The 16,425-nt window shown below is 36.1% G+C and overlaps 1 protein-coding gene across 1 annotated transcript; it reads right to left on the reverse strand.

The window, feature by feature from the left end:
• Positions 1-14,631: 14,631 nt before the first annotated feature.
• On the reverse strand, positions 14,632-15,105 carry LOC110931686 (uncharacterized mitochondrial protein AtMg00810-like). The gene has a single exon (XM_022175071.1). The coding sequence runs from the start codon at positions 15,103-15,105 to the stop codon at positions 14,632-14,634; it is 474 nt and encodes a 157-aa protein (XP_022030763.1).
• Between the last annotated feature and the right edge of the window lie 1,320 nt (positions 15,106-16,425).

A 16,425-nucleotide genomic window follows, 5' to 3' on the forward strand; every position in this document is an offset into this window, starting at 1 on the left:
ATGATTATTATCGGAAAGCTATATATCAACAAGTTGCTCAACAACCGCATCAACAACAACCACCATCATCCAATACTAATCAGATTGAAAATGGAAAGAAGAAAGCTTATCTGGTTAATCAGGATGATGAAAAAGTGGCAGAAGGTTTTAGCTGGGACAAATACATTCCGGCTGATTCAGGGTTGGGAGCATTCATTGCACAAATAGTTAAAGAACCAGATTTGATGAAAGAATGGATGGATGTGTTTGCTAATAATCAAAAATGTCAAGATGAAGAGTCTGTTTATTCAGAAGAAAGCTCAGAAAAGACAACAGTCTTTGATCAATCATCAAATGAAAGCAATGATGATGAAGAAGAAATACAAATAAACATTGGAAAAACTCAATTATCTCCTGAAAGTTTCAAATTTTATTTTGCAGATAGGTTGAAGAAACTAAAGGAGAAGCGAGCAGCAAAAGATCAGAAAAAGAATAAAAACGAGAATGTTGCTCAGGAAAAGAAGCATGAACAGAATGAAGAAGTTAAAGTTGCTGAAAAGATAGTCGAAGTTGAAAAGATTAATGAAGTTGAAAAAATTGTTGAGATCACGAAACCTTGTCTAAAATGTTTGGAACCATGCAAACATTATGAAGAAAAAGATGAGAAGTATAGTGAGCTTGACAAGATGAAAGAAAAATTATAGCAGGTTTTTACTCATTCAGTAGATTGTTTTTGAGATATAAACTTAAATATCAAACTTGCTTATTTCGTGGGGAACATCTCTTGGATATATAGGTAACCCCTGAAATCTTGTTTGAAGGGCTTTTTATTTCTGACATACTAGGTCTTTGTGCGTGATGATATCTGGGGTATTATACCAGGACTTCTGATTTTGCGGAAGCAATAGCCTAGTCCTCGTATAATGCTTTGCACTGCTTTAAATCTTAAAGCCCACCCTCAGCATAAAAAATGATGAAACTTTGCAAAATGCTAATCATGTGCTGTTGAAGAAAAGATCCCCAAACGGGACACACCTAAAGCCGAGCCATCATCTCTTTGTCTGAAGGGAAGTTCTAACCTGAGCTCTCATGGTCTCGCATTACCCGTTTACAGATATCATTAGTGTACATTCACCTGTAAGACTGAATATAGAAGTCTGGATACGGGAATATATTCAGAGGTGGTACACACGAATAAGTTCAAGTTCTTAAAATACTTATCTCGTATCTCGATACAATTGAACTTTGTGTGAAAATTTAAGTGGATCAGTATACTGACAATCTACGTGAATTGTTTAGATCTTAAAATGTTTAAAGCTTAACGGTGTTAGTGATTCGTCTCATAAACTGATATGATCCTCTTACACAAACTCAAAAATATTGTCTATAAATATTTCTTTACTGTTTTCTGTTAAAAATAAAAAAAATCCAAAAAGATTTTAAGTGTGTTTTAGCATAAAATTTTGAAAATTCAAAAAGATTTTACTTTCATCTTATTTTCGACAACTGGTGTTGAAAAACTGATTTTCAAAATTCCAAGTGCTAAACATGAAGAACAACAGTGGGTTGGGAAAGTTTGATAAACGATATTTCCTACTAGTGGTCATCAGAGATTATTAATGTTAAATCATTTTTGAAGAGATATTCTACAAGTGGTTTAGAAATTTGTCAAATTTAAATTTGTGAAATTTTTTTTAAGGTAGAGGATGTGCAAGTTAGCCAGGTTTCAATACCTGAGGATTTTCCGTATAAGCAACTAGGGTTCAGTTCCTGAGAGAGCTAGGTACCAGATCCTGAGGATACGAAGAGCCAGACTGCAATCCCAGCTTATCGAAACGGGGAGTCTAAAGATTGTGAATCAACATCCAAGAGGGAGTTTGAAGATGCATAGAGCCAGGTTCTGATCACTAAATCTGTGGTTCACACAAGCTACTGATGCTGATGAACTTAAGGAATCAAGAGACCTGATTAAGAGATTTAGGAAGATCAAGATCCAGGTTGCGATTCTGGGACTATGAAGACTATCAGATCAACATCCAAGGGGGAAGTTAGATGTTAATGCTGATAAAGAGAAGAGAGAGATTGAGGATACTTACAATGGAGAATACTTTGGTTATAGCGAGAAGACTGATAAAGACTGAAGATTGAAGACTCGACACTGAAGACTTCGTCAACATCCAAGGGGGAGTCTGTTGGTGCATATGTCTGTCGACTTCGTCTTGTATCGAGTCTTGTAATAGGTTAGATAGATCAGGGCACGTTGTACGAGAAAATTATGAAAAGTTTAGGTTTTAACCATTTCGCATGAACCATTACGTGCGGAATGGACATGCCTACATATATGTGTGTCTTGGATCTCATTTGTAACTTTGTGATTCCGGTACCGAGGTGCTGCCGAAGTGTCTCCAGACTGTAAAACGCTTTCATATCAATAAACAAGACAATTAGAGTGTATATCAAGCCGATTCTATTCCGATACATCTGTTTCCGCCTTTCGCATTGGACATAATCTCTTCTGAACGACTCGTTTGGTCGTGCAAACGATCCTACAAGTGGTATCAGAGCTCAGAAGGAAGAGTTATTATCGAATTCAGCTTGATTTTATCATAATTCTGATTTCTACACCTTCTTTTACACATTTTTCAAAACTAACAGAATTTTCACGGATAAAATGGCTTGATTTTTTTCACATAACGTGCGAAACATTGTTTTAACAAAGCCTTGAAAGAATCAGACCTAAAATCGACCTAAAATCGACCTAAAACCTGATCAATTTTGTGAAAAACCGGCTGATAGTGTGTCATCAACAGCATTTCGCACGTAATGGACTCTCATTTCGCTTGAAAGGAATTCTCATTTCGCACGAAATGACCGTTTAGGACCCTATTTCGCTTGAAGGCTTCATTCCGCTTGAAATATATTTCATTTCGCACGAAAAGGACAGCATAGATTCCATTTCGCACAAATTGACAAGTTTGGACTCCATTTCGCACGAAATCGACCATTTCGCATCAAGTTGCTTCATTTCGATTGAAAGTTGTGCTATTTCGTACGAAATCATCCATTTCGCATCAGATTGTCCATTTCGCTTGAAATTAGACTTTATTTCGTTTGAAAAACTGAGTTTGTGAAATTTTATACCGAATCATGGAAGAAGAGTTTTACAACGCGTTTGCTACTGCCCCGAGTACTCCTATTACCATTGCTCATAGTGTGAACATGGAAAATGAAACAGGAACGTTACAGAAACCTCCAAAGTTGATGGGCATTGAAGAATACTATGGTTGGAAACACCGGTTCGAAAATTGGGTTCAAGCAAATCATTTGAGATCTTGGGAGTGTATTGAAAAGAAGTATGTTAAACCTCATACAGATGTGGGAGTTGTTAAAACTATTTCTGAATTGTCAGATAAAGAGAGAGACATGTACAAGGCAGAAAAAATGATGATTAGTCTACTTCAGCAAGCTATTAAAGAAGACATCTTCATATTACTTCAACACGATAATACTTCACGTTCGATTTGGGAAGCACTTCGAATTAAATTTGAGGGAAGTACGGAGATGATCAGGAGTAAGAAATCATTGTTAAAGAAAGAATTTGATTTGTTTACTAGTTTGCAGGGTGAATCTACAAAGAAGCTTATAGAGAGATATTGTCATTTAGTGCATTCAATGTCACTGTTAGATATTAACAAAGATCGAGAAGAATGGGTTGACAAATTAGCTGATGCTTTACCTCAGAAAGAATGGGGTACATATCTGATGATCTTAAAGAACACTAGAGAATATGATAAATTAACAATTTCTCAGTTCATTGAGAAAATTGAAGGACAAGATCTTGAACAACAAAAGATTGCTAGAATGAACAATCCAAGTGGACAACAAGACATCAAGATGTATTACAAAGGGAATGTTCAGAATGTTGAAGCAAGTCCGAAGGTCCAAACTGCTTTCAGCGCAGAAAACTCATCCGGATCAGTTAATCAAAGCCCAAATAACAACAGTGGATTTTCTTCATACTCGAATGTGAATCCGAATGTTTCAACCTCAAGTTATCAGTCTCAAAGCTCAAACAATGGTAATGGTTATGTGATACAATGCAACATCGTGTTGCAACTTCAGAACGGTCAAAATTTCTCTCAAGAAGTCGCTAAAAGTCATATTGCATTACTAGCTACAGTGTTAGAATCATATGAGGGTTTGGTGGCAGGAAGAATCGGGAATCCTATGTTGACAAAGGAGGATTACGATCAGATCGATGCTGAGGAAATGGAGCTTATGGATATTAAGTGGTGTTTAACAAGTGTGTTGAGAAGAGCTGAGAAATTTAAGCTGTACAGGAAGAGATGACTTCCGTGATGCTAATGTTTCTACTTTAGATTTTGATAAATCTAAAGTTACTTGTTTTTGATGCAGGGAAAAAGGACATTTCAAGAGGGAATGTACCAATCGAGAAGCAAATGGAGCTCAGAATCCGTTCGGGAATAATGATTATTATCGGAAAGCTATATATCAACAAGTTGCTCAACAACCGCATCAACAACAACCATCATCATCCAATACTAATCAGATTGAAAATGGAAAGAAGAAAGCTTATCTTGTTAATCAGGATGATGAAAAAGTGGCAGAAGGTTTTAGGTGGGACAAATACATTCCGGCTGATTCAGGGTTGGGAGCATTCATTGCACAAATAGTTCAAGAACCAGATTTGATGAAAGAATGGATGGATGTGTTTGCTAATAATAATAAATGTCAAGATGAAGAGTCTGTTTATTCAGAAGAAAGCTCAGAAAAGACAACAGTCTTTGATCAATCATCAAATGAAAGCAGCGATGATGAAAAAGAAATACAAATAAACATTGGAAAAACTCAATTATCTCCTGAAAGTTTCAAATTTTATTTTGCAGATAGATTGAAGAAACTAAAGGAGAAGCGAGCTGCAAAAGATCAGAAAAAGAATAAAAACGAGAATGTTGCTCAGGAAAAGAAGCATGAACAGAATGAAGAAGTTAAAGTTGCTGAAAAGATAGTCAAAGTTGAAAAGATTATTGAAGTTGAAAAAATTGTTGAGATCACGAAACCTTGTCTAAAATGTTTGGAACCATGCAAACATTGTGAAGAAAAATATGAGAAGTATAGTGAGCTTGACAAGATGAAAGAAAAATTATAGTAGGTTTTTACTCATTCAATAGATTGTTTTCGAGATATAAACTTAAAATATCAAACTTGCTTATTTCGTGGGGAACATCTCTTGGTTATATAGGTAACCCCTGAAATCTTGTTTGAAGGGCTTTCTATTTCTGACATACTAGGTCTTTGTGCGTGATGATATCTGGGGTATTATACCAGGACTTCTGATTTTGCGGAAGCAATAGCCTAGTCCTCGTATAATGCTTTGCACTGCTTTAAATCTTAAAGCTCACCCTCAGCATAAAAAATGATGAAACATTGCAAAATGCTAATCATGTGCTGTTGAAGAAAAGATCCCCAAACGGGACACACCTAAAGTCGAGCCATCATCTCTTTGTCTGAAGGGAAGTTCTAACCTGAGATCTCATGGTCTCGCATTACCCGTTTACAGATATCATTAGTGTACATTCACCTGTAAGACTGAATATAGAAGTCTGGATACGGGAGTATATTCTGTGGTGGTACACACGAATAAGTTCAAGTTCTTAAAATACTTATCTCGTATCTCGATACAATTGAACTGTGTGTGAAAATTTAAGTGGACCAGTATACTGACAATCTAAGTGAATTGTTTAGATCTTAAAATGTTTAAAGCTTAATGGTGTTAGTGATTTGTCTCATAAACTTATATGATCCTCTTACACAAACTCAAAAATATTGTCTGTAAATATTTCTTTACTGTTTTCTGTTAAAAATAAAAAAAATCCAAAAAGATTTTAAGTGTGTTTTAGCATAAAATTTGTAAAATTCAAAAAGATTTTATTTTCATCTTATTTTTGATGAGATATTCTACAAGTGGTTTATAAATTTGTCAAATTTAAATTTGTGAAATTTATTTTAAGGTAGAGGATGTGCAAGTTAGACAGGTTTCAATACCTGAGGATTTTCCGTATAAGCAACTAGGGTTCAGTTCCTGAGAGAGCTAGGTACCAGATCCTGAGGATACGAAGAGCCAGACTGCAATCCCAGCTTATCGAAAGGGGGAGTCTGAAGATTGTGAATCAACATCTAAGAGGGAGTTTGAAGATGCATAGAGCCAGGTTCTGATCACTAAATCTGTGGTTCACACAAGCTGCTGATGTTGATGAACTTAAGAAATCAAGAGACCTGATCAAGAGAATTAGGAAGCTCAAGATCCAGGTTGCGATTCTGAGACTATGAAGACTATCAGATCAACATCCAAGGGGGAAGTTAGATGTTAATGCTGATAAAGAGAAGAGATAGATTGAGGATACTTACAATGGAGAATACTTTGGTTATAGCGAGAAGACTGATAAAGACTGAAGATTGAAGACTCGACACTAAAGACTTCGTCAACATCCAAGGGGAGTCTGTTGGTGCATATGTCTGTCGACTTCGTCTTGTATCGATTCTTGTAATAGGTTAGATAGATCAGGGCACGTTGTACGAGAAAATTGTGAAAAGTATAGGTTTTGACCATTTCGCACGAAATGGACAAGAGTCCATTTCGTATGAAATGAACTTGGCCATTTCGCATGAACCGTTTCGTGCGGAATGGACATGCCTATATATATGTGTGTCTTGGATCTCATTTGTAACTTTGTGATTCCGGTACCGAGGTGCTACCGAAGTGTCTCCAGGCTGTAAAACGCTTTCATATCAATAAACAAGACTATTAGAGTGTATATCTTGCTGATTCTATTCCGACACGTTGGTTTCCGCCTTTCGTATTGGACAAAAACTCTTCTGAACGACTCGTTTGGTCATGCAAACGATCCTACATATATAACACTATCATTCTTCACAACACCTTAGGGCAAGTACACCCATCGTTGGCGTAGTATGGTGATGGTTAGATACCGAGGTCGTCCAAGGACACAAGAGCTTTTAATACCGGTTTATCGTCAACGTCTAATCGACCCATATTTTGAGAAAAGGTTTTTAAACACGTAAAAATAAAGAAAGAACTAAAGTAATAAAAGAAACAAATAAACAAGAAAGAATCACTTGGTTCTGACTCATCTTTTATGTATCCTTTCATGATTTCCACACTTTGGGTTTTTTAAGAGATTATTTTAGTTATAGTGGCATGTCCCTCTTTTGGAGGCAACGCTACCCTCAGCCACATTGGTCTAAGTCAGCAGGGATACAGTCCCGCAAGGCCGGATTATTGAAAGATAATTAAGTAAGTTATTAATGCAAAATGTGGCATGTCCCTCTTTTAGAGGCACCGCTACCCTCGGCCATATTGGTCTGAGTCAGCAGGGATACAATCCCGCAATAGTAGTTTATTTATAAGGGATTCAAGTTATTCTTACTTCCCCCGATTTGATGCCTATCTGCCTCAAAGGAACTCCTAATAAGCTTGAATCAAGTCCTCGCATGATCTATACACTAAACGAGGCAAGAACTTTAGCCAAACCACCCTTCTAGGAAGTTAACACGCTTTATATAGACCGTAAAGACACGAATGAGTGAGTCAACGAAACATGAAGAGATGACAGAATAAAATTCACTTTCAGTATTGAAAACTAGTTATTAAAGTCATTAATACATACCCAATTAAAAAGTGACCAAAGGTTGGAAATCAAAAGTAATACATAAAAGATTTCATCTTCATCAAGTGATGTAAGAGATTAGCCAAGCATGGCCATAGTTTGACGAAAGCTCTTACTATCAATCTTGGATCCCGAGAAAACTCCCACTCTAACTCTAACTCTAACTCTAACTATTGTGGTGGAAGTTATGGTTTTGTGGTGGTGGAAGTGAGATAAATGGTTTGCCAAGGGATGAGTTGCAAGTGAACCACGCACCTCTATTTATAGCTGGAAACAGTAGGTTCACACGGCCTCGTGCCTGGTAGGCACGTCCCCGTGTCCTTCTCCTTCTATGTCTTCATTTAATGTACTTGTCAGTCCATCTGCACACACGACCCCGTGTGTCAACGGCACGGCCCAATGGCCTTTGTACTTGCTGTACGAACTCAGATTTGCAAATCTGAGAGTTGGCCACGGCCCGTGTCTATGAGACATGGCCCCGTGCCCCTTGTCGGCTTCTGTTTGTCTCTTTCTTTAGGGAATCTTGAGTGGGGCACGACCCCATGCCTAGCAGGCATGGCCCCGTACTTGGCTTCTGGATTGTTGTTTTTGTTTTCGGGGTGAAGCTTGGAGGGTCGGTATAGTGTATCAACTTCCCTTCTTTTGTATTTATGCTGGTTTTTGCTGTTAATTTGTTCATTTAAACTTTTTTAATCCTGAAAATCAAAAGTAAACAAAGAAACACACTTTTTCCAACATTAGTACTAAAAAGGGTTGTTTTTACACCTTATTTGATACAATTTATATGTTGCATTTGGCGCGTATCATTTATCACCATTAAAACACTTCAAGAACACCAATCGGATTATACTCAACTCGATACCATTAGCTCTCCAAACTGGTACCAAACAATTTCTCTCAACACCTTTTAACATTACCCTCTCTCAAATTCTATTAACACCTCTCCAATCTCACGAATTCAAGTGAAGAACAAATTAGGGCTCGTAACTTTCATCAATGATACTCATCCAATTTAAAACCAATTCTGGTGATTCTTAAGCCCATTCTCATTAATTTTTTATGCTCTACAAAACCCTACTATCTAGTTATGTGATAGAAGGGAAATTGAATTCGAATTTGATTGTTGTTCAAATTAGGGTTCTTAGTTCATAGATCTGGGGATTTTAACCTTAGACCTGTGTTAGAATATTTTGTGTAATTTTTGGGAATTTTTTGGATAATATATGGATTTTACGTGTTTATTAGAGAATCAAATAAAAATACAAAATTATCATTTGTTACTTTTATAAAATATGAATATGAATATGTGTTATGAAATTTTTCTATAATTGTTGGTAGTATCTTTTGTAATCAAGGATTTAATCAAAGTATAAAACAAATAAATTCCTTTATAAATTTAATTAATTTAAATAAAAATACAAGATAATTGTAAAAATCAGACTTGTAAATTTATTTGGGGAATTTTACTAAATTATCTAAATTTTAGTCCTTATAAAATATAATAACATATTAAATTGTTATTATTAAAATTAATGACGATCATTTATTCAAGAAAGGCAAATTGGATTTAAATAATCCCAACTTTCTCAATTTGGCAGGTAATAATCCCAACTCAGTTATTTGCCGATAATAATCTAAACTAGTCCACTTTTGGCCGATAATAGTCTGCGTTAAAAATAGTTTAATGGAGTTAAGTTTTTTTCCCGAATTACAAACAAATTTTTATGGCTTTTGATTAGAACGAGAATACGAGTTGATTAATGTAAAATTTACCTCGAAATATTGCCCCAAACGACGAATACGGTGCTTTAATTCGGGTTTTTAAACTTCCAATTAACAAAAATCAAGCCGTTTGGAGCAGCATTTCGAGATAAGTTTCACATAAATCGACTTGTAACCTCGTTTTGATCAAAATCCTTAAAACATCGGTTTGTAATTCGAAAAAAACTTAACTCCATTAAGCTATTTTTAACGGCGGACTATTATCGGCAAAAATGGACTAGTTCAGATTATTATTGGAAAATAACTGAGTTGGGATTATTATCGGCCAAATTGAGAAAGTTGGGATTATTTAAATCCAATTTGCCTTCAAGAAAAGACAAATACATAGTTATATATTATTTTGGATGATTATTTTGCATAGTTCAAGTCCCCATATAGGAGAACCCAATTTCCTAGATTCTTTTAGGTTGTTCCTTTTGTTTAGAATTATTATTATTTGATTTTAGGATACTTTGATTATTTAGGTTTACCTCTTTACACTCGTGCGGTAATTCTCGTGGATTTATCTTGGCAAACTATGAGTGGATCAATTTCTTTTCCCCTTTTCATCACTAAACATTTTTGAGGTGTATCATGTGTTACTGTTTCCTATGTTTCTTATTTAAATCATCAACATGCAAAACTTGATGTGTTGTTATGTGTTACATTTAATTGTATCTATTTGCTACTTGATTTGAGTCTTTTGTTTCACGTGGATCCACTAGCTGACCATGTTCCCCACAACCATGGGTTGAGCCTGGTATCGCCACCATTATTTGGTCCCTCGTGACTGTGGGATGTGGGAAACACCTCATTATTCTTAGGCTGATTCTTTCCTTATAACTATAGGATGATCGTTGGTTACTATATCTCATGTTGTGATACTTGTTGTGTTTGAGTATATGTTGTGATTATTGGTTGTGATTTCTTGTTAATACATTGTTTGCATGTTAATCTTTTAAAAATAATAAAATAAATTATTTAATTTAAATGTAAGATTATTCACCAACTTTATGTTAATCCAAAAACTATTTTTACGCATGATACAAGTAACCATGTGTGATTGAGTTGAAGATGAAGACACTTAGGACATGCCTTAGGTTAAAAAATTGGATTTTATCATATGTTACATAACTATGGTAAATGTATGAATTATTTGAGATTTTCATGTTATGTGACATTTTAATTTGGACATGCTTTAAATATTTAAACTTATAATAGTTGTCATAAGCTTTGGACAATCAACTCGCTCCGACTAATAATCCGTTGCTGGTCGGCTTGTGACAGTAAATATGGTTATTGGTGTGTTGTGTTCTAATTATGTTTGTGTTGTTCATGATCAACGTACTTTGAGGGTGATTGGGATATGTCGTACGTTGGGGGAACTATATGTTTTGGAAGAACTCAAAGTATCTAATGTTGCTGGCTGTAGTGTTCATTTGTCTTCTTTTCATTTGAGTTATTTGCCTTTTGAGTTTTACCTTTGGTTTTCTCGTCTGGTACATGTTTCAGCTTCACATTTACATGTTTTAGCGTCTATAGACACTTGGGGTCGTTTACTTGTGATATTTTTTATTGTAGTGGTTGTACACAAGCGAAATTTTTTTATTTACACTTTAATAAAATATTTTCTCACCTATTACTCCATTTGATATTGTGCATAGTGGTATGTGGGGTCCGCCACTAGTATCCACAAAGGGTGCCTTGACCTATTATGTATCTTTTATAGACGACTATACTCATTACACCTGGGTTTATCTTATGAAACGTGGATCTGATTTCTTTGTCATGAACTTTAAAGCCTATTTTAAGATATAATATCAGCTGTGATTTATGGATGAATGTATCTCTAATGATTGTATCTAGTTTCTTGCATCTGATGGTACTATACACCAATCATCTTGTACCGACAATGAACTTGCGTAAAGGGAACACCGTCATCCTATGAAGGTTGCTCGTTCTTTGCTTTTCTCTGCTAAGGTTCCTAGTGTCTTTTAGGGAGAAGCACTTCTAACTATTATACATATAATTAATCGAATTCCTACCACACAAACATTTAGGAATGTCTCCGTTTGAAGAATTACATTGTGAATTGCTGGATTACTCTGAATTACGAGTTTTTTTTTATGTACTTGCTTTGTCCTTTATCCTCATGTTGAAGATAATAAGTTGCCTCTAGATCAAATATATTTGTATTTTTGGGTTATAACACACATAAAGGATACTGTAGCTTTGATCCCGCAAGTAAGAAACTATATGTATCATGACATGTAAACTTTTGGAGCATATTCCTTTCTTCTTCATTCCAACTAAGTCACGCAACGTACCAAAGTCAGATCTTTAGGCTATTGATCCCTTTGGCATTGACATTGATACATCTAATGCATAGCTCCAGATACATTACTACACCTGATATACTAGTTCATGAGATGTCAACATCATTAGACACTACTTAAGCTCCATCTATGCCTGAGGCTGCTCCTTCTTTTGTTGGGACTGGAGATCCTCCATCGAGGAGTTCCACTCGTGTATGTAAGTCCACAAAATTGACAGATTTTGCTTACTTAGCTTCGTTTGCATCATTTATTGAAAACATACATTATTTATCTTAACAAGATTCGTATAGAGAGGTTGTTTATGATCCCCTTTAGCAGAATGTTATGGATGGGGAGCTTACTACTCTTTATTAAACACACACATGGGATCTGATTCCACTCCGATATGGTAAGCATAAAATTGGTTGCCACTGGATATATAAGAATAAAACAAAGTCTGGTGGCTATTTTGAGTAATACAAGGCTAGATTTGTTGCTAAAGGGTACTCGCAAAGGTATGGTAAAGATTATGAGGAGACTTTTGTCCCGGTGGCATAATTGGCGACAAGTCGTACTCTAATTGCAGTCCCATCCATTCATAAGTGATTTTTTTAATGGATGTCAAGAATGATTTTGAGTGGTGATTTTCATCATGAGGTTTACATGACTCCTCCCCCGGGTATTTCTCACCAACCAGGTGAAGTTTTTTTAGCTTTGGTAAACTTTATATGGTCTCAAACAAACCCCTCGTGCTTGGTTTGAGAAATTCTTTATAATGATTAGTTATTTTGGTCCTATTACAAGCAAACACGATTCAACATTGTTTGTTAGATGTACGAGTGATAACGGATTCTTTTATCCTTATATGTAGATAATATGGCTATTACATGTGATGATTGTGATGGCATTGAGTCATTGAAGCATGATTTTGCTCATCGATTTGCTATGAAGTATTTAGGCTTGCTACATTATATTTTTTTGGCATTGAGGTGGCTTAGTCTCAGAAAAGATACATCCTTTCTCAGATAAAAAGGTATATATACTATTTGTTTCAACGAGCATGACTTTTTGACAACAATACTTTAGAAACTCCCATTGAAACCAATGTAAACTATCCTTCTACTGATGGTGTTCCTGCATCGAATCCGAGCTTGTATCGTACTATTTTAGGGAGTTTGTTTTATCTTACAAGTATTTGGCCATATATTGCTTATGGTGTTCATGTTGTTTGCCTATTTGTTATTGCTCCCATTTATGTTCACTATGGAGTTGTTATTCATATTTTGAGATATCTTCGTGGCACTTAGTTTCAGAGCTTCTAATTTCTATTGACGTCTTTTCTAGAGTTGTATGATTATAGTCACGTCGATTGGGTTATCGGCCCTAATGATCGTAAATCCACTATTAGCTTCTTTATATTCTTTGGAGAATCATTAATGTCATGGAAAAGTAAGACACATGATGTTGTTTCTAGATCTTCTAATAAGGCTGAATATTGTACTATGGTTGTGACTACATGTAAGATTGTTTGGTCACGTTGGCTTATGTTGATAAGGAGGTTAACGTCTCTCAACCTACCCCCTTACATTATGATAACGAAAATGCGATGTTGATTGCAATGAATTCCGTATTTCATGAGCGGATGAAACATATTGAGATTGATTTCCACTTCACTCGTCATTATCTACAACTTGGGATCATCTCGCTTCCATATCTTCTATCAGCCTTGTAGAGTACTAATATGCTCGCGAAGCCTTAGTCGGTGTCTCAGGTTCGGTCCTTGTGTGACAAACTCTCAATGCATATTGTTGTTACATTGTCAGTTTGAGGTGGGGATGTTAGCATAATAAAGATAGTGAGTTCTTTTTATATTGGGTTTGTTATTTAACTAGTAACCTTAAATAATTTCTTTATTTATAGTCTTGATTTTCTTTGTTTTATGTATTCACTTTTCATTTATAATAAAATCATACCCATCTTTTCCTATGTACATATTTATCAATTGACAACCTTAACATATAATTGGACAATTATCCTTATACGTATGCAAAAAAAGTGACCATTATATCCTAAATTATCAGGGACTTGTATATCAGTATCGAATACATAACATATGGGACTGATTTACCAAATCATCATCGTCAATGGCAACTGATTAATACCTTAACCCGACTAGAAACGAATTAAGCGGGTAAACACAAACCTTACTTAGAAACCACATATAAAAGACGTCTGGGTTGGTTAATCTTTGTGAAGTTTCCTCTAGCCACCTCTCTCAATGCGAGATCATCTCAACAAAAAATAAAAAATCATTGAGATTTTTAGGACATTAGGGGTTTTAATTCCCGAACCTTTCTCCCCATGTCTATAAAAAAGCTTACATTTAACCCTTTGTGATATTAAACCAAAAGTTTGGGTGTTACTGAAAGTTTATCAAAGGTTGATCTTCTCATTGATAACAAACGTATAAATAATACAGGATACAAGTTATCTATGGAACCTAAATATCCTAATTGCTAGGAGACGATTACAGAATAGCTATAGACAAAATATACAATATATGGTTGCTAACAGACCCCCGCAGTTTGAGCCGTAGCCGGTCGAAGGCACAAATTGGAACGGAAACGGGTAAACAGCTGCTTGGATAATCCTTTAGTAAAAATATAGGCATACTGATAATCCGCTGGAACATGAAGGACACGAACATGACCGATCCGTACTTTATCCCGAACAAAATGAATATCTAACTCAACATGCTTCGTTCTTTGGTGCTGTACCGGATTCTGGGTGAGATAAATGGCCGATATATTATCACAATAAACTACCGTATCCTGTTTAACTGAAACGCCAAGCTCCAAGAGAAGATTTCAAATCCAACTTGCCTCAGCAACAGCATTGGCAACCCCATGATATTCCGCCTCTGCACTAGATCGAGAAATGGTTGGCTGACGTTTAGAGCTCCAGGAGATCAGGTTGTCCCCCAAGTATATACAATAACCGGACGTGGAGCGACGAGAGTCTTGACATCCACCCCAGTCAGCATCCGAATACGCAGTCAGGGATGACGAGCGAGATGGAGAAAGCTGCAATCCATAGTCAAGAGTCCCGCGAATGTAGCGCAAAATACTTTTGAGAAACTGAAAGTGGGGTTCTCGAGGGTCATGCATGAACAAACAAACCTGCTGGACTGCATAGACAATATCCGGACGAGTGATAGTGAGGTACTGAAGTGCTCCAGCGAGACTACGATAAAGAGTACCATCAACAGCTGGAGCGCCAGATTCAGCGCTCAGTTTTGACCCAACGTCGACCGGAGTAGTGCACAGTTTGCAATCAGACATGTTGGCCTGATGTAGTATGTCATTGGCATATGTGGACTGAGACAGAAATAGACCCCCGTGCTGATGTTCCACCTTAATGCCCAAAAAATAATGTAACACCCCGAGATCAGTCATAGCAAATTCAGATTTTAACATGGTAATGATCTTTTGTAACAAAGTGGAGTCGGAGGCCGCTAATATAATGCCATCCACGTAGAAAAGAAGATAAGCTGTGTGAGCACCATGTTTGTAGACGAATAATGAGGTGTCGCATACACTACCCTTGAAAGCACACTGAAGAATGAAGTTGGAAAAACGTTGATACCATGCTCAAGGGGCCTGTTTTAATCCATATAAAGATTTATTTAGCTTGCACACAAAACCTGGGTGATTCTGATCAACAAATCCTGGAGGTTGATGCATGTACACTGTTTCGTTCAAATTACGATGGAGAAATGCATTTTTTACATCAAGTTGATGAACAGGCCACGAACGAGAAACAGCGAGGCTTAAAACAGTGCGAATGGTGGTTGGTTTGACGACCGGGCTAAAGGTTTCGTCACAGTCAACGCCAACGGTCTGACTCTTAACATTCACAACGAGTCGGGCTTTATAACGTTCAGAAGAAGAAGAGAAGAAATCATAAAAATGAGAAAACTTATAAAACAAAAACTAAACTTGTTTCAGGAACAAGTTCAGAAGAAGAAGAGAAGAAATCATTCTGGAAACAGTCAAACAAAGAGTTTCTTGCTGAGAAGAAAAGGAATATGGTGAACAAATCTGCACCAAGAGTTGACAGAAGAACCTGTTTCAAATGTCAAGAAGTGGGACAGATTGCTTGGAACTGCTCAAAGCAAACCAACACAAAACAGCGAGTTTCTTCTAACTCGAACATGAAGAAAAAATGTGTTGATCAAAAAGAACAATCAGTTGAAAATTTTAAAGAGTTCCAAAATTCTACTTTCGAAAATGGTGAAAATTCAAAACGTTTTTACAAAAGAAAAGTTTATTTGAACAAACAAAAATGGGTTGTTAAATCTGAAACTAGATCTGACAATGAATCTGACTCGTCAAAGTCAGAGGAGTCATTTGTTGTGAAAGATGATGAGAATTCCGTTCCAGAAATGAACAATGAAAATTTTCCAAAATTGTCAAAAGAAAACTTGAAATTAAAAGTTGGAAAGATTGAGATCTCAGATCAATTCTTTCCTAATAAGGAAGAATTCGATGCTAAAAAATTTTCAATGGAAAAGTGAAACATATTTTTGGGAAGATGGTCGATGGGAAGGTGAAGGGAGCGAAAGAGTTTTATAAATCAAAAAGATGGTGGGTTCAAGATGA

Source organism: Helianthus annuus, chromosome 3, assembly GCF_002127325.2.
Source record: "Helianthus annuus cultivar XRQ/B chromosome 3, HanXRQr2.0-SUNRISE, whole genome shotgun sequence".
Classification (NCBI taxonomy): Eukaryota; Viridiplantae; Streptophyta; class Magnoliopsida; order Asterales; family Asteraceae; genus Helianthus; species Helianthus annuus.